Genomic DNA, 17,206 nt, shown 5'->3' with positions numbered 1-17,206 from the left:
TGGTTGGACCTCACGGCAGAATGCGTTGGTTACAATGGATCCCAGAAGACATACTAGGGGGATGGGGTCGGTCGGACCTCACGGTGGAATGCACCGGGCAGAAAATTGACCCAGGGAGCCTGTTCTGGGACTGCCACTGGATGGATTTGGATGAAATGAATACAAAGTGGTAACAATGGATCCCAGAATACATACTAAAGGGGTTTGGGTCGTCCGAACCTCATGGCGAAATACACCGGGCAAACCTTTAATTAACTGTAATAACTAACAGAAATGACCATAATTTAATGACACTGAAAAAACTGACAGAAATGACCATAATGCAATGACAGTGAATTAACTGACTGAAATAACCATAAATCAATTATCTAAAATAACTGGCAGATATGGATGTGGGAAGACAAAAATGTTGTGTACCTAAAAACCTTTGGAATAGCAACATTGATAACAGAAGGAAAACTTTAAACCCATCTCGCAATGGAAAATTGATTATAAAACTGCCCAGAAAGAAACGTTGGGGATCAGGGCTACTGATGAGACCACAAAAACAAACACGACACAGGGCGGCCAACTCATGGGTGTGTTGGAAGAGCTACTAAGCTACTAGTTATTTTTAATATGTTAACAGTTACATCCAACTCATTGATAACTTAATACTGGCAAATGTAAACATGGGCAACGCCGGATACTTCAGCTAGTTTAATCATAAAACATAATAAAAACTCACATTCAGAGCATACACATTACTTATCTCACAGTACCACAGACAGTTATTCTGTCTGAAGAGAATAGAGAACTAGCAGAAAACCATCCAAAAATCACAGAAGAAAAATATTTAAGGGCAAACAATAAAAAAAGCTTTTCTAGCCTTTCTTTTTTAGTAGAATGTGGTGTAAAATGGTATAGTCATTCCACCACAGACATTTTTATAGTACTTTCAGTATCAACCACTTATATGGGACATCCCCCAGTGGCAGGCCCTATAATCATATCTCATAGAACATACCAGTTACTCACTTTGGACCGTTCCTGTATGACATCAGATGCCGCTTCCTCACACCACATACTGCTGAGGTCAGACAGGAGCAAGCAGTAACCAGCATCTGTGAAACAAACTTTACCAAAGAAACTGCAGTTTCCAATTTGTAGTGACTTCCAAGGTAGCTTCAGAAGGTAGGCATCCATGTCCTCAGATAGGGCCATTTTTCACAACTCTAGGGATGCAGATAGACAGATCTATAAACATCCTTTTCACTTTCAGTATAGAAATATAACATGAAATATAATACAATTAATAAAACAATTTGAAGTATTTATTCTTTAGATAACAATGCACAGTCTGATCTTCCCTATCCAAACAAAAGCTAGATAGCTTTACCATTTACGCTTACCATACGTTTAAGCCCTGCTCTAACTTTTGTAAAAGTGCCCATAAATGCAATGATTTTCATATCCAACTCGGCTGTTTCAAACCTACATGGCTGCAAATTGTAGCATACCTCCCAACAGTCTTGGTTTGAGAGGACTTTCCCATAGTGTATGGGCACAAGAACAATAGCACTGGTAAAGGTGGCCAAGGCCCAAACAGCAGGGTCTTTCAGATTTGGATATAAATATTTGCATATGACTAAATCTGGCTATATGACGGTGGCATTTATCACCCAAAGGAGCAGATTCACCATGCCATGGTATATTAGGGTAGTAAATCCTTGCTTATTTTTGCTCACGTCCCATAGGGCAAAAATGAGCAAACTTTAACCCACTGTTATAACTAGACATGTGTGCACATGGAACATTGAAGCTAATTGGATCTGCTCATAAGACTCTAAAGTTTCCGTGATTCTTATGCTGGGTACACATTAGACAGTTTTTTTTAACAATGTGGCTGATTCCGAATGACTGGAACGACACATCGTTGAAATCATCCAGTGTGTACGCACTATGGGCATAATTCAGACCTGATCACTGCTGTGCGTTTTCACACAGCAGCTGGTCAGGTCTGATCTGTGCATGCGCTGGCGCCGCAGTGCGCCAGCGCATGCCAGACAGCCGTCTCAGCCCTGCGATCCCTCTGCCTGTTTGACCGGCCAGAGGCGGTTGCTGGGCGGGATGGGGCGGGCGAGCGGAGCTTGGCTGCCGTTTTAGGGGCGCGGTCCGAGCAACGCAGGCATGCCCAGGCTGTGCGGGGGGGCAGGCCGCGGCGACTGCGTGATATCACACGCAGCTGCTGCGACCCTCACAGCAACGAGTAGCTCCCTGCCAGCACGCAGGAGCTGCGCTGGTAGGGAGCTACTCCTAAAGTACAAAAGCATCGCAGCTTTTGTACTTGCGCAGGGAGGGGGGGGGGGGTTACGGCCTGACATGCGAGGCATACTAGCCCTGTGTTGGGCATCCCCCCGCATGTCTGTGTGACTGATCGTAGATATGCTAAATTTAGGACATCTACGTTCAGGTCTGAATTAGGCCCTATGTCGCTTGTATGCAGGTCCGACGGGCAGCATCGACAGCGAGGGCAGTCATGCTGCCGAATGCATCATGGCCTCCGCTATCTCTATAACCCGCCGTCACTGCCGATATTGGCAAGAACCCCCACTGGGTTCCGTCGCTGCCGATGTCGTGCTGGGTACACATCATCAAATGTAACTAAGTACATGCTGGTGCCGTTCCAGTTCCATTCCCCTATCATATATAGTTGCGATGCCTCCTGCAGGTTCAAACATGCAAGTAAATGCAGTGGAGTCATGCAATGTGTATTTCATATATTTTCACTGGGCAGCACAGGTGGCATAGTGGTTAGCATTACTGCCTCACAGTCCTGAGGTCATGGGTTAAATTTGTAAACAAGGCACTGTGTGGCATTTGTATGTCCTTCCAGTGTTTATGTGGGTTTCCTCTAAGCCAGTGTTTTTCAACCACAGTGCCGTGGCACACTAGTGTGCCCTGAGCAGTCTCCAGGTGTGCCGCCATAGAAACAGAGCCAGACCCATCAGCGTTTTGCCGCTACTGAGGCCCTGGAACAATCAATACTGGTGGGTTTAGCGGTTGCAGAGCCAGTTCTAAGTTTGGGCCCGGGCAGTGTTGCGCTCTTCTGGCTTTCTCAGATGTGGCTCAGGCGTTACCTATGGAGAAGCTGCGACACGACATCCTAGGACACGCAACTGCACCATGCATCACCATTATATTTGAATGTGCCTTGGCAATATTTAAATCTTGTTCAGTGTGACGCGATTTGTAAAAGGTTGAAAATCTCTGCTCTAAGCACTCTGGCTTCCTCACAGATTCCAAAAACATACTGGGAAAGGGGATGTTTAACTGTCTTCTCAACAAAAAATAGGATTTTAATTACCTACCGGTAAATCCTTTTTTCGTAGTCCGTAGAGGATGCTGGGGTCCACATTAGTACCATGGGGCATAGATGGGTCCACTAGGAGCCATTGGCACTATAAGAGTTTGAGAGTGTGGGCTGGCTCCTCCCTCTATGCCCCTCCTACCAGACCCAGTCTAGAAACTGTGCCCGAGGAGACGGACATCTTCGAGAGAAGGATTACACAGATAGTGGCGAGATTCACACCAGCTCACACACAAGGCAACCCAAGCTAACTAGCTTGTGTCATCAGAAACGGCTGAACAGGATTACTTACCAAGTAACAAAACAGTACTCACCAAGAACTAAGCAGTACTGAACTAAATAACCACTGCAGGATCACGTAGCGCTGCGCGGGCGCCCAGCATCCTCTACGGACTACGAGAAAAGGATTTACCGGTAGGTAATTAAAATCCTATTTTCTCTTACGTCCTAGAGGATACTGGGGTCCACATTAGTACCATGGGGATGTACCAAAGCTCCCAGAACGGGAGGGAGAGTGCAGAGGCTCCTGCAGAACCAAATGACCAAACTTAAGGTCCTCAGAGGCCAAAGTATCGAACTTGTAGAACTTTGCAAACGTGTTCGACCCCGACGAAGTAGCTGCTCGGCAGAGTTGTAAAGCTGAGACACCCCGGGCAGCCGCCCAGGAAGAACCCACCTTACGAGTAGAGTGGGCCTTACCAGACGTAGGACACGGCAAGTCTGCCATAGAATACGCATGCTGGATAGTGAACCTGATCCAGAGAGAGATCGTCTACTTAGAAGCAGGACACCCAATTTTCTTGGGATCATACAGGACAAACTGAGTCCGATTTTCTGTGACGAGCAGTCCTCCTCACGTAGATTTTTAGAGCCCTTACAACATCTAAGGACTTTGACGAAATTGAGGAGTCAGTCGCAGACACAACCTTCGGAAGAAACTGCGGACACGTCCGAAGCTCAGCTCTATCTTCATGGAAGATCAAGTATGGGCTTTTACATGACAAAGTCCCCAACTCCGACACACGTCTAGCAGAGTCTAAGGCCAACAAAGTGACAGCCTTCCACGTGAGAAACTTGATCTCAACCTCCTGTAGAGGCTCAAACCAGTCCGACTGGAGGAACTGTAACACCACGTTAAGATCCCAGGGTGCCGTAGGCGGCACAAAGAGAGGATGGATGTGCAGAACACCCTTCAAAAAAGTATGAACCTCAGGGAGGGCAGCCAACTGTTTTTGGAAGAAAATGGATAGGGCCAAAATCTGGACCTTTATGCATCCTACCCTCAGGCCCATATCCACACCTGCTTGCAGGAAGAGGAGAAAACGTCCCAGTTGAAACTCCACTGCAGGAAACTTCTTGGACTCACACCAAGATACATATTTTTTCCAATTACGATGGTAATGTTTTGACGTTACTCCTTTCCTAGCCTGTATCAGGGTAGGAATAACCTTGTTCGGAATGCCCTTCCGAGCTAGTGTCTGGCGTTCAACCTCCATGCCGTCAAACGTAGCCATGGTAAGTCTTAATAGACGAACGGCCCCTGCTGCAGCAGGTCCTCCCGAAGAGGAAGAGGCCTCTGCTCTTCGAGCAGTAGATCCAGAAGATCCGCGTTCCAAGCCCTTCTTGGCCATTCTGGAGCAATAAGGATTGCCTGAACTCCTGTTCTCCTTAAGAATTTGAGAACTCTTGGAATGAGTGGAAGTGGAAGAAACACGTACACCGACTGGAACACCCACGGAGTCACTAGGGCGTCCACCGCCACTGCTTGCGGGTCCCTTGACCTGGAACAATACCGCCGAAGCTTCTTGTTGAGCCGAGAGACCATCATGTCGATCTGGGGTACGCCCCAACGATCTGTTACCTCCTTGAACACCTCCGGATGGAGACCCCACTCCCCCAGGTGGAGATCGTGTCTGCTGATGAAGTACGCTTCCCAGTTGTCTACTCCCGGAATGAAGATTGCCGACAGCGCCAACGCATGTTTTTCTGCCCAGAGGATGATTCTTGTTACCTCTGACATTGCAGCTCTGCTCTTCGTTCCGCCTTGTCGGTTTATGTAAGCCACTGTCGTTACGTTGTCCGACTGTACCTGAATGGCCCGATTACTCAGAAGATGGGCCGCTTGGAGAAGACGGCTCTTAGTTCCAGAATGTTTATCGGCAGGCCGGCTTCCAGACTTGACCACCTTCCTTGGAAGGTTTTCCATTGAGTGACTACGCCCCAGCCCCGAAGACTTGCATCCGTGGTTAGAAGGATCCAGTCCTGAATCCCGAACCTGCAGCCCTCCGGAAGGTGAGGTAATTGCAGCCACCAAAGAAGTGAAATCCTGGCCTTTGGTGACAGACGTATTCTCTGGTGCATGTGTAGATGGGATCCCGACCACTTGTCCTGGAGATCCAGTTGGAAGGTCCGAGCGTGAAACCTCCCTTACTGCAGAACCTCGTAAGAGGCCACCATCTTCCCCAGAAGGCGAATGCACTGATGAACCGACACCCAGGTTGGCTTCAGGGCATCCCGGACCACTGTTTGTATCACCAACATTTTTTCCTCTGGAAGAAACACCCTCTGCACTTCCGTGTTGAGGATCATTCCCCGAAAGGACAACCTTCTGGTTGGCTCCAAATGTGATTTTGGAAGATTCAGGATCCCACCATGTTCCCTGAGAAGCTGGGTCGTGAGAGCTATTGCCCGTAACAGCTTCTCCTTGGACGATGCCTTCATCAGCAGATCGTCCAGATATGGAATTATGTTCACCCCCTGCCTGTGGAGGAGAACCATCATTTCCGCCAATACCTTGGAGAATACCCGTGGTGCTGTGGAGAGGCCGAATGGCAGGGCCTGGAACTGAAAATGACAGTCCAACAGTGCGAATTGGAGATAAGCTTGATGCGGCAGCCAAATCGGAATGTGGAGGTACGCATCCTTGATATCCAGGGATACCAGGAATTCTCCCTCTTCCAGACCTGATATCACTGCCCTTAGAGACTCCATTTTGAACTTGAACTCCCTCAGAAAGTGGTTTAGTGATTTTAAGTTCAGAATGGGCCTGACCGAACCATCCGGTTTCAGTACCACAAAAAGGTTTGAATAGTAACCCGTGTTTTGCATTGGAGGAGGGACTGGAACAATGACCTGTGCCTCCACCAACTTCTGGATGACTCCTTGTAAGGTAGCCCTTTCTGCCGGCAAAGCTGGCAAGCCCGATTTGAAGAACCGATGAGGAGGGAGATCTTGAAATTCCAGCCGGTACCCCTGGGACACAATATCTAGTACCCAGGGATCCAGGCTGGACGACACCCAGACGTGACTGAAATGTCTGAGTCTCACCTCCACCGGCCCTACCTCCAGGCTGCGCTGTCCACCGTCATGCAGAGGACTTTGGCGCACCTGAAGCAGGCTTCTGTTCCTGGGAACCCGCGCAGCAGGTTTCTTGGATTTTGGTCGGCCCCCTCTAAAGAAGGTGTTGGACGGTTTGGCCTTTCTCGGTTTAGTAACCCGAAAGGACTGAGATGCAGGTGAAGAAAAGGTTTTCTTCGTAGCAGGAGCTGCTGAGGGAAGAAAAGGGGACTTACCCGCTGTAGCCGTGGAGATCCACGCATCCAATGCTTCCCCAAAGAGAGCCTGACCTGTGTAGGGTAGGTTCTCCACACCTCTCCTGGATTCCACGTCGGCAGACTACTGGCGCAGCCACAGTCCTCGATCAGCTGAGACGGACATGGAAGAAATTCCTGCAGCCATTGAACCCAGGTCTTCCGTGGATTCCACCATAAAACCTGCAGAATCCTGAATGTTACGGAGAAACAATTCAATGTCACTCTTATCTAAATCCTCAAGTAATGTTCCTGACCACTTTACTATAGCTTTGGAAATCCATGCACAGGCAATAGTGGGACGTAGTATCGCCCCTGAAGCCGTGTATATGGATTTGAGCGTAGTATCAATTTTGCGATCAGCCAGCTCCTTCAAGGCGGTAGATCCTGGGACGGGTAAAACCACCTTTTTTGAGAGTCTGGATACAGACGCGTCCACTATGGGTGGGTTTTCCCATTTCTTTCTATCCTCCTCAGGGAAGGGGAAAGCAACCAGAACCTTCCTAGGGATCTGGAATTTTTTCTCTGGATTTTCCCAAAATAGCATTTAATTCTTTGGATGCAGGGAAGGTTAGCGAGGCTTTCTTATTGTCAGTGAAGTAAGCCTCCTCAACCTGTTCAGGTGTTGTGTCAGTAATATTCAACACATCTCTAATAGCCTCTATCATCAACTGCACCCCTTTTGCAAGAGATGCTGCCCCCCTGAGCACGTCCCCATCACCGTCTGCCGTGTCAGAGTCAGTATCCGTGTCGTCTTGCATGATCTGGGCAAGTCCAGGTACCAGAACCAGACCAGACTGCCATAGAATTCTGTAAAACCTGAGTTGCAGATTCATTCTGAGCAACCCTAGCAGAAATCTGAGAAATCATAGTTTTGATAGAGGATAACCACTCAGGCTCTCTTACTGGTATCTGTGCTACAACAGTGCAATCCTGATTACATGGAATGAGATCATCCTGAGAGGACATATCCTCAGCTGCATATGACACAGAGTCCCTGGACATAGCTAACTGGAGACCCCAAACACTCCACACATACACAGGGTAGGTTAGACAGAGTTTCCCCCCCCCCTGAGAATGGCAAGAGAGACACAGAGATTGGAGCCAACCCACACACAGCGCTGTTATATATATATATATATATATATATATATATATAAAGGACACCCCTTATCAGCGCCCACTGTGTACTGTAATAGTTACACAGATCTAATTTACCACCTCCCCCCCCCTTCTACAACCCCCTGGTACCGCACAGCATAGCTGGAGTTGCTTGGAGGGACAGCTCTGTCAGCGTCTGTGTACAGGAACTGCAGACAGGAAAAGGGTGCTGAACGCTGCTAGGTCCGCTCTGAGGAGTAGCTCCGCCCCTTGAAGATGGCGCGTCTTCCCGCACAAAATCTTTATACTGGCCTGAGGACCCCTGTGAGCGTCTGAGTACGGAGGATTCTGACGCTAGCCTGGGGATTCAGTCTCCGGTTAGCGTCTGTGACCAGTGTAGGTTATTAGGACGCCCCTCAAAGCGCCAACACTGTGTGCCGCTGAGCCTTCCCGTGGCGCTGCTGCTCAGAGCTGCACTCCTACCCTTGTGCCGCCATATCTCGCCTCTTCTGATCTTCTGGCTCTGTAAAGGGGTGGTGGCATGCTGCCGGGGTGAGCGATCCCCTGTGGCGGGGAACGTTCGATACCCTCAGGAGGTCAGTGTTCTGTCAGCGGAGATAGTGGCTCAGACCCCGCAGGGCGGACACTACTTGTCCCTTAGTCCCTTGAAGCAGGGAGGCTGTTGCCAGCAGCCTCCCTGTAAAATAATAAACTCTAAAATAAACTTTTACTAAAGAAGCTCTGTAGAGCTCCCCTAGCTGTGACCGGCTCCTCCGGGCACATTTTCTAAATTGGGTCTGGTAGGAGGTGCCAGCCCACACTCTCAAACTCTTAAAGTGCCAATGGCTCCTAGTGTAACCATCTATACCCCATGGTACTAATGTGGACCCCAGCATCCTCTAGGACGTAAGAGAAATAATGTGCTCTAGCGTATGCGGCAGATTCAATTAGTCACTGGATTTAGGGATTGGGTGAAAGCCAGAACAGTCTGGACTCCAGAACGTCTCCCTGCAGTGCCCTGTGCCGCTGTCAAACTCTCTGTGCGTGTCCCCGTGTATGACACACAGCAAATTGTGCAGGGAGATGTACAGACCACTTCTGAGCCACAGCTGCTGCACTCAGGCATAGAGAATGGGAGAAGCACGGTCGGAACGGTCCTGACTCTGGAACACCGCACCGGACCGGCTCCCTACAGTGACTTTTGCCACTGTGGAGACCTCTGTGCCCATCCCCATGTATGTGACAGCTGTCACACAGCAAACGGTGCAATTAGATGTGCACAGAGAGCTCCATAGCAGCCGAGGTCGCAGCAGGTAGCCGGTCTAGTCCGGAATTCCGACTTTCACTCAATCCCTGGGAATTACCTGCGGCTCCAGCTCCAGATATAGCACCTGGAGCTATTAAATTCCTGCCCAATTTCCACTCGCGATAAACTCTAGGCTAAATTAATCCACCACAAACGTGTGTCTATGTGATACGAAATACAGATAGTAAGCGCCATTGGAGCCAGGCCTGATACGAAAGACTGATGTAAAGTGTTGCTGAATAGCTTTAATAAAATAAGGCACTATGCGGATTTTGTGTGTAAAATGTTGGAGGGTATGCCATTGTGCAGGTGAGTCTGGACACAAAGCATTTAGAGTAATGGATTCTCTTTCCAATTAGACTCTAAAATGCGCTAGTGCAGTGATATACACACACTAACAAAACTCATATACTGGATACATCTGACCACGTTCACTCTCTCTCTAGTAAACCCACCATATACACTGCCCTACCTGCCTACCGCTACCTGCTGCCAACCAGTCCGGTAACTATAACCGTCCGCCCGGAAACAACATTATACAACTGATGGTTCTGGGAGAGAACAACGCTGCTGTCGTAATGGCGCCATCTGGTGGCTCATATTTGTCATATATCAGCATAAGCGTGAGTACTAAAACAACGGTACGTTTCCTTTCTGTAATATAAATGAATCATACAAAATATTCTGAAAGAGCACAGCTATCATTCTGCTAGAATTAACTTCTGAAACACTAGACATCTTATATATGTATATATGTTGCTGAAGTATACAGAGTGTATAAATTAAAAATATATTAATAACTTGGACCTAAAGTAATTGCATTTATACAGGACACAAAAGCTGAAATGTAGATTTCTTTCTGTATTGAGCAGTATTTTGCTGTAATATAAGTGAATATTTACCAACTATTAGTTTAAATATATACTTTTTAAACTATATTCAATAAAAATAAAGAAAATAATTTTATGAACGGTTTTGAAGGGAAAAATTGTCAGTTAAGTGGTTAAAATCAGGTGAAATGTAGGCTTGAATTTAGCCAGCCGCAGAATCTGTGTATAGTGGGGGTAATTCCAAGTTGATCGCAGCAGGAAATTTTTTAGCAGTTGGGCAAAACCATGTGCACTGCAGGGGAGGCAGATATAACATGTGTAGAGAGAGTTAGATGTGGGTGGGTTATTTTGTTTCTGTGCAGGGTAAATACTGGATGCTTTATTTTTACACTGCAATTTAGATTGCAGATTGAACACACCACACCCAAATCTAACTCTCCCTGCACATGTTATATCTGCCTCCCCTGCAGAGCACATCATTTTGCCCAACTGCTAACCAAATTCCTGCTGCGATCAACTTGGAATTACCCCCAGTGTCCCGAATAAATTGAATATTATGGCAAGCCTCCTTTGACACCAGAATCTTCCTCCACCAGTTTCACATGAGCCTCACACATTTTACATACCCTCCAACATTTTAAACATAAAAATCGGTACAAATTATCCCTTTACCCATGTCCACGCCCCTTTTCCTATACTTTCATTCGAAGTTTGGAGATCCAAAAATTGGTACAGACCATAAAAACAGTACCTACCAAAAAGGTAAAGTTGGAGGGTATCATTTTACACTGTTTTACACCAGTGGTTCTCAAACTTGAGGGCCCTACACACTGGGCGATTTTAACGGCCAACGATATCTTCTCTAACATCCTAGTGGATACTGGGGAATACTAGATTAGCATGGGCTATAGACTGGGTGCACTGGAGCCTGGCACTTTAAGAAATCAATAGTGTGTGCTGGCTCCTCCCCTCTATGCCCCTCCTAGCACACTCCGTTTAGAAAATGTGCCCAAGGAGCCGGGTGCATTCTGTTGCTCTCCAGAGAGTTTTCTTCAGAAATTTCTTTTAGTTTGTTATTTTCAGGCAGCACTGGTTGGCAACCAGTCTGCCTGCGTCGTGGGACTTAGGGGGAGCGACCAAACCAACTTCCTTAGAGTTAATGGTTCATATCCCCGCTGACAGGACACTGAGTTCCTGAGGTGATGTTTCTCATACCCCTCGGGTGTGAGCCCACGCCAGCAGCATACCACCACTCCTAACAGATGCCGAAGAGACGCGGTGCGGTGAGTGTTACATCAGGGACCCGGCTAGCGCGTCCCCGGTGCAAATTGGCGGCATGAAGGGACAGTGATCACCCGGCTATGGGTCGCGGTGCCCACTGAGTACCCAGACTGGCAGCATGGTAAACGAGGGGTTGCGTACTCTCATTTTACATATTTAATGGAGTAAGCCAGTATAAATTAAATGCAGGGACCGTGCGCCATTATGGGGGCGGGGCTTCTCGGAGAGCGGGACCAGAGCCTAAACGGCACAATTTCCTGCTGCTGATCTGACAGGCTGCATGCGGAGACTGCTCCTCTACAGGACCCACTGAATCACCATTGTATCTGGTACCAGGGGGTTATAGTGAAGGGGGGAGCACATTATCAGCGGTTATACCTGATACTGTGTGGAAAATTACACATAAAAGACACCAAGCGGGGCGCTGCTCGATCTGTCGTGTAGTGAGCTGGTCCCAGTCCTCTCTGTGTCACTCCATTCACGGTAGTCTGGGATAAGTGTGCATATCTCATTAATACTGCACTGTGCTTCATACTAACTGTGTGTTTTTCTGCTAAAGCATGTCTGCAAATAAGTCTGTGTGGATCCTCTTCCACGAAGCCCTCCGCGCATAGCCACATTAAGGGGGGGATGCAGGGCATACTGTATCCCGGCCCCCACCCTCTGTCAAGGGCCCCCCCCAGCCAGAGCATACTGACATTACTAGCTCTCCCTCTTGTGCAGCAGCTGAACCAGGCTGCCAGAATGTGAGCAGGACAGTATGCTTTGCAGGCATAGACACAGTAGTATCAGGTTTCAAGAGATATCAATGGAGCTTCCTGACCAGAAGAGCGATAGCAGAGGGGAGAGAGCTGTAAGTGACCCAGTGATTCCAGCTTTTTCTCCCGCCTGGGTGTCAGGGTCCTGTGTAACCTGTTATCTAATGAGAGCATTTGGGTCTAGAGAGACACACACACAGAACATCCTCCTGAGTCTTGTCCCAGTGTGTTAGTAGTACAGAGGCTGCTGCTATTGCATTATTGCAAGATAAATTATAGATTTATTTCTTTTTTCTATGTGCATTTTAAGCTTAAGTTGTCTTTGTTTCACTGCAGGAAAATATTATAAAATAGTTGTCTCTCTATTAGGTGGAGATATAAACAGTATCCAGGCCTTATTAAACTATTAGTTTAAATCTAATATACACCATTGGTTTATTTCTCTGACGTCCTAAGTGGATGCTGGGACTCCGTAAGGACCATGGGGAATAGCGGCTCCGCAGGAGACTGGGCACAACTATAAAGAAAGCTTTAGGTCTAACTGGTGTGCACTGGCTCCTCCCACTATGACCCTCCTCCAGACTTCAGTTAGAATCTTGTGCCCGGCTGAGCTGGATGCACACTAGGGGCTCTCCTGAGCTCCTAGAAAGAAAGTATATTTTAGGTTTTTTATTTTACAGTGAGATCTGCTGGCAACAGACTCACTGCAGCGAGGTTTCTCCCGGAGGAGAAGGCCAAGGAGCTGTCATCTCTAGTCAGAGGCCTCCTAAAACCAAAACAGGTGTCGGTGCATCACTGCACGCGGATCCTGGGAAAGATGGTAGCTTCCTACGAAGCAATTCCATTCGGCAGGTTCCATGCAAGAACTTTTCAGTGGGACCTGTTGGACAAGTGGTCCGGATCGCATCTTCAGATGCATCGGCTGATAACCCTGTCTCCAAGGACCAGGGTGTCTCTGCTGTGGTGGCTGCAGAGTGCTCATCTTCAAGAGGGCCGCAGATTCGGCATACAGGACTGGGTCCTGGTGACCACGGATGCCAGCCTTCGAGGCTGGGGGGCAGTCACACAGGGAAGAAACTTCCAAGGACTATGGTCAAGTCAGGAGACTTCCCTGCACATAAATATCTGGAGCTGAGGGCCATTTACAATGCCCTAAGTCAGGCAAAACCCCTGCTTCAAAACCAGCCGGTACTGATCCAGTCAGACAACATCACGGCGGTCGCCCATGTAAACCGACAGGGCGGCACGAGAAGCAAGACGGCGATAGCAGAAGCCACAAGGAATCTCCGATGGGCGGAAAATCACGGATTAGCACTGTCAGCAGTGTTCATTCCGGGAGTGGACAACTGGGAAGCAGACTTCCTCAGCAGGCACGACCTCCACCCGGGAGAGTGGGGACTTCATCCAGAAGTCTTCCAACTGATTGTAAACCGTTGGGAAAGGCCACAGGTGGACATGATGGCGTCCCGCCTAAACAAAAAGCTAGAAAAATATTGCGCCAGGTCAAGAGACCCACAGGCGATAATAAGGAGAAGAGGAGTAAGAACTATACTCATTGTTCCGGATTGGCCAAGAAGAGCTTGGTACCCGGAACTTCAAGAAATGATGTCAGAGGACCCATGGCCTCTGCCGCTCAGACAGGACCTGCTGCAGCAGGGGCCCTGTCTGTTCCAAGACTTACCGCGGCTGTGTTTGACGGCATGGCGGTTGAACACCGGATCCTGAAGGAAAAGGGCATTCCGGAGGAAGTCATTCCTACGCTGATTAAAGCTAGGAAAGAAGTAGCCGCAAACCATTATCACCGCATATGGCGAAAATATGTTGCGTGGTGTGAGGCCAGGAAGGCCCCAACGGAGGAATTTCAGCTGGGCCGTTTCCTGCACTTCCTACAGTCAGGGGTGACTATGGGCCTAAAATTGGGTTCCATTAAGGTCCAGATTTGGGCTCTATCGATTTTCTTCCAGAGAGAACTCGCTTCACTACCTGAAGTTCAGACTTTTGTTAAGGGAGTGCTGCATATTCAGCCCCCTTTTGTGCCTCCAGTGGCACCTTGGGATCTCAACGTGGTGTTGGATTTCCTAAAGTCACATTGGTTTGAGCCACTTAAAACCGTGGAATTGAAATATCTCACGTGGAAAGTGGTCATGTTGTTGGCCTTGGCTTCGGCCAGGCGTGTATCAGAATTGGCGGCTTTGTCATGTAAAAGCCCTTATCTGATTTTCCATATGGATAGGGCAGAATTGAGGACTCGTCCCCAGTTTCTCCCTAAAGTGGTATCAGCTTTTCATCTGAACCAACCTATCGTGGTGCCTGCGGCTACTACAGACTTGGAGGCTTCCAAGTTGTTGGACGTAGTCAGGGCCCTGAAAATCTATGTTTCCAGGACAGCTGGAGTCAGAAAGACTGACTCGCTATTTATCCTGTATGCGCCCAACAAGTTGGGTGCACCTGCTTCAAAGCAGACTATTGCTCGCTGGATCTGTAGTACGATTCAGCTTGCACATTCTGCGGCTGTACTGCCGCATCCTAAATCAGTGAAAGTCCATTCCACGAGGAAGGTGGGCTCTTCTTGGGCGGCTGCCCGAGGGGTCTCGGCTTTACAACTTTGCCGAGCAGCTACTTGGTCGGGGTCAAACACATTTGCTAAATTCTACAAGTTTGACACCCTGGCTGAGGAGGACCTAGAGTTTGCCCATTCGGTGCTGCAGAGTCATCCGCACTCTCCCGCCCATTTGGGAGCTTTGGTATAATCCCCATGGTCCTTACGGAGTCCCAGCATCCACTTAGGACGTCAGAGAAAATAAGAATTTACTCACCGGTAATTCTATTTCTCGTAGTCCGTAGTGGATGCTGGGCGCCCATCCCAAGTGCGGATTGTCTGCAATACTTGTATATAGTTATTGTTTAACTAAAGGGTTATTGTTGAGCCATCTGTTGAGAGGCTCAGTTGTTGTCATACTTTTAACTGGGTATTGTATCACGAGTTATACGGTGTGATTGGTGTGGCTGGTATGAGTCTTACCCGGGATTCTAAATCCTTCCTTATTGTGTCAGCTCTTCCGGGCACAGTATCCTAACTGAAGTCTGGAGGAGGGTCATAGTGGGAGGAGCCAGTGCACACCAGTTAGACCTAAAGCTTTCTTTATAGTTGTGCCCAGTCTCCTGCGGAGCCGCTATTCCCCATGGTCCTTACGGAGTCCCAGCATCCACTACGGACTACGAGAAATAGAATTACCGGTTAGTAAATTCTTATTATTTAATATAAACAACCCATACATCCCAACATGACTCATTCCAAGAGGGACAAAATGCTCTCTACCTGTACTACCCTCTTAAATTATAATTGTAATAATTTTTGCTGAAATACCTTTTTTATCAATTAAATAGTTCAACACATGTGATGCCAATCATATATTAAAAGGGAAGTCCAGGTAGAGAGCATTTATTCCCTCCTGGAATAGGTCATGTGGAGAGGTATGCGCAATCTAATATACAACCCCCCCCCCCTCCACCTGGGCCCCCCTGTCCTTAGTACCCAAGGCCTCCCCAAGGCTTAATCCTTTCCTGCCTCCGCGTGATGGTTGGCCCCAGCAGTACGGCGACTTTCAGGTGGGTGCTCGCCTTCAACACTTCTGCCGGGATCCTTGGGTGAGGGACCTCATATCCCAAGGATACCGGCTGGAATTCCAGGAATTCCCTCCTTTCAGGTTCTTCAGGCTTACCAGCTTCACAGGAAGGAAGGGTTTCCTTACAGCAGGCAGTGCAAAAGCTGCTTTCTACAGGCGTTACTGTTCCAGTGCCTCCTCAGCTGCACTCAAAGGGGTTTTACTGAAGTCTCTATGTGGTTCCGAAGCCGAACAGCTCTGCATGACCGATCTTGAACCTCAAATCCTTGCACCCGTATCTTTGGGTGTTCAAATTCGAGATGGAATCTCTAAGAGCAGTAAAAGAGAATCTGGAGGAGGGGGAGTTTGTGGTGTCCCTGGATATAAAGGGCACATACCTACATATCCCAATTTGGCCCCCTCACCAAGCGTTCCTCAGGTTCGCGATTCTGGACCAAATTTCCAGTTTCAGGCCTTACCCTTTGGTCTCTCAACAGCCCCAAGGGTATTCACAAAGGTCATGGTGTAAATGATGCTACAACTGCGCATGAGGGGTGTCCAAGTAATTCCGTACCTGGACGATCTCCTGATAAAGGCGGTGTCCAGGGAACAGCCACTGCATAGTATCGACTTGACTACTCGTTTGCTTACGGATCACGGATGAATACTCAATTTTCAGAAATCTCACTTGGAACTGTCTCAGCAAATTCAGTTCCTGAGGATGATTCTGGATACGGTGTCTCAGAAGGTTTACCTTCCCATGGACAAGGCTTTGACTATTTAGTCTATGGTCCGGTTGGTGCTGAAACCTCGCATGGTCTCGATTCATCTTTGTATTCACTAGCTGGGCAAGATGGTGGCCTCCTACGAGGCGATACAGTACAGCAGGTTCCATGCACGACCGTTTCAACTGGATTTGTTGGACAAATGGTCAGAATCTCACCTGCACATGCATCAGCATCTAACCCTGTCACCGAAAGCACGGACATCCCAGCTATGGTGGCTACAAGCCCCCCATCTGGTGGAGGGTTGGAGTTTCAACAACCAGTTAGTGATTGCGCTGGGCTGAAAAAAAAGTGGGTCCCAGGGACCCCTCACTTTTAAAAATTTGGGTCCTACCTGTCCTTTTCTGAGTCCCATTGGAATGAAGGTTCTTATTAATGATTCAAATATAAAAACACACTTGATTTGGACACTACAAAAGTGTTGCAAGGGGGAGGAGAGTGACAATGCGGCTGGGCTGTGTAGTATACAGGACACTCTGCACCAAAGCTGTAACCAGAAATTCAGGTGCCCTTCGGCAGAAAGTAAATTGGTGCTCCCCCTTCCACAGTCGAAAGAATGGGCCATGCGCGCCAAAGGCATGCATCCAAAATTTACGGACAT

At 48.2% G+C, this 17,206-nt stretch overlaps 1 protein-coding gene across 1 annotated transcript in view; it reads right to left on the bottom strand.

The window, feature by feature from the left end:
• Positions 1–9,906, bottom strand: part of NHEJ1 (non-homologous end joining factor 1) — a 529,484-nt gene extending 519,578 nt beyond the window's left edge. The window contains exons 1-2 of the mRNA XM_063933877.1: positions 9,819–9,906; positions 1,018–1,214 (exon numbers count right to left, since the gene is read on the bottom strand). Coding sequence (XP_063789947.1) covers positions 1,018–1,203 — 186 coding nt within the window. The 5' untranslated portion in view covers positions 1,204–1,214; positions 9,819–9,906. The remainder of the gene's footprint in view (positions 1–1,017; positions 1,215–9,818) is intronic.
• Between the last annotated feature and the right edge of the window lie 7,300 nt (positions 9,907–17,206).

This window comes from Pseudophryne corroboree, chromosome 7, assembly GCF_028390025.1.
Source record: "Pseudophryne corroboree isolate aPseCor3 chromosome 7, aPseCor3.hap2, whole genome shotgun sequence".
NCBI lineage: Eukaryota > Metazoa > Chordata > Amphibia > Anura > Myobatrachidae > Pseudophryne > Pseudophryne corroboree.
This window is presented reverse-complemented; position numbering and strand designations above follow the sequence as displayed.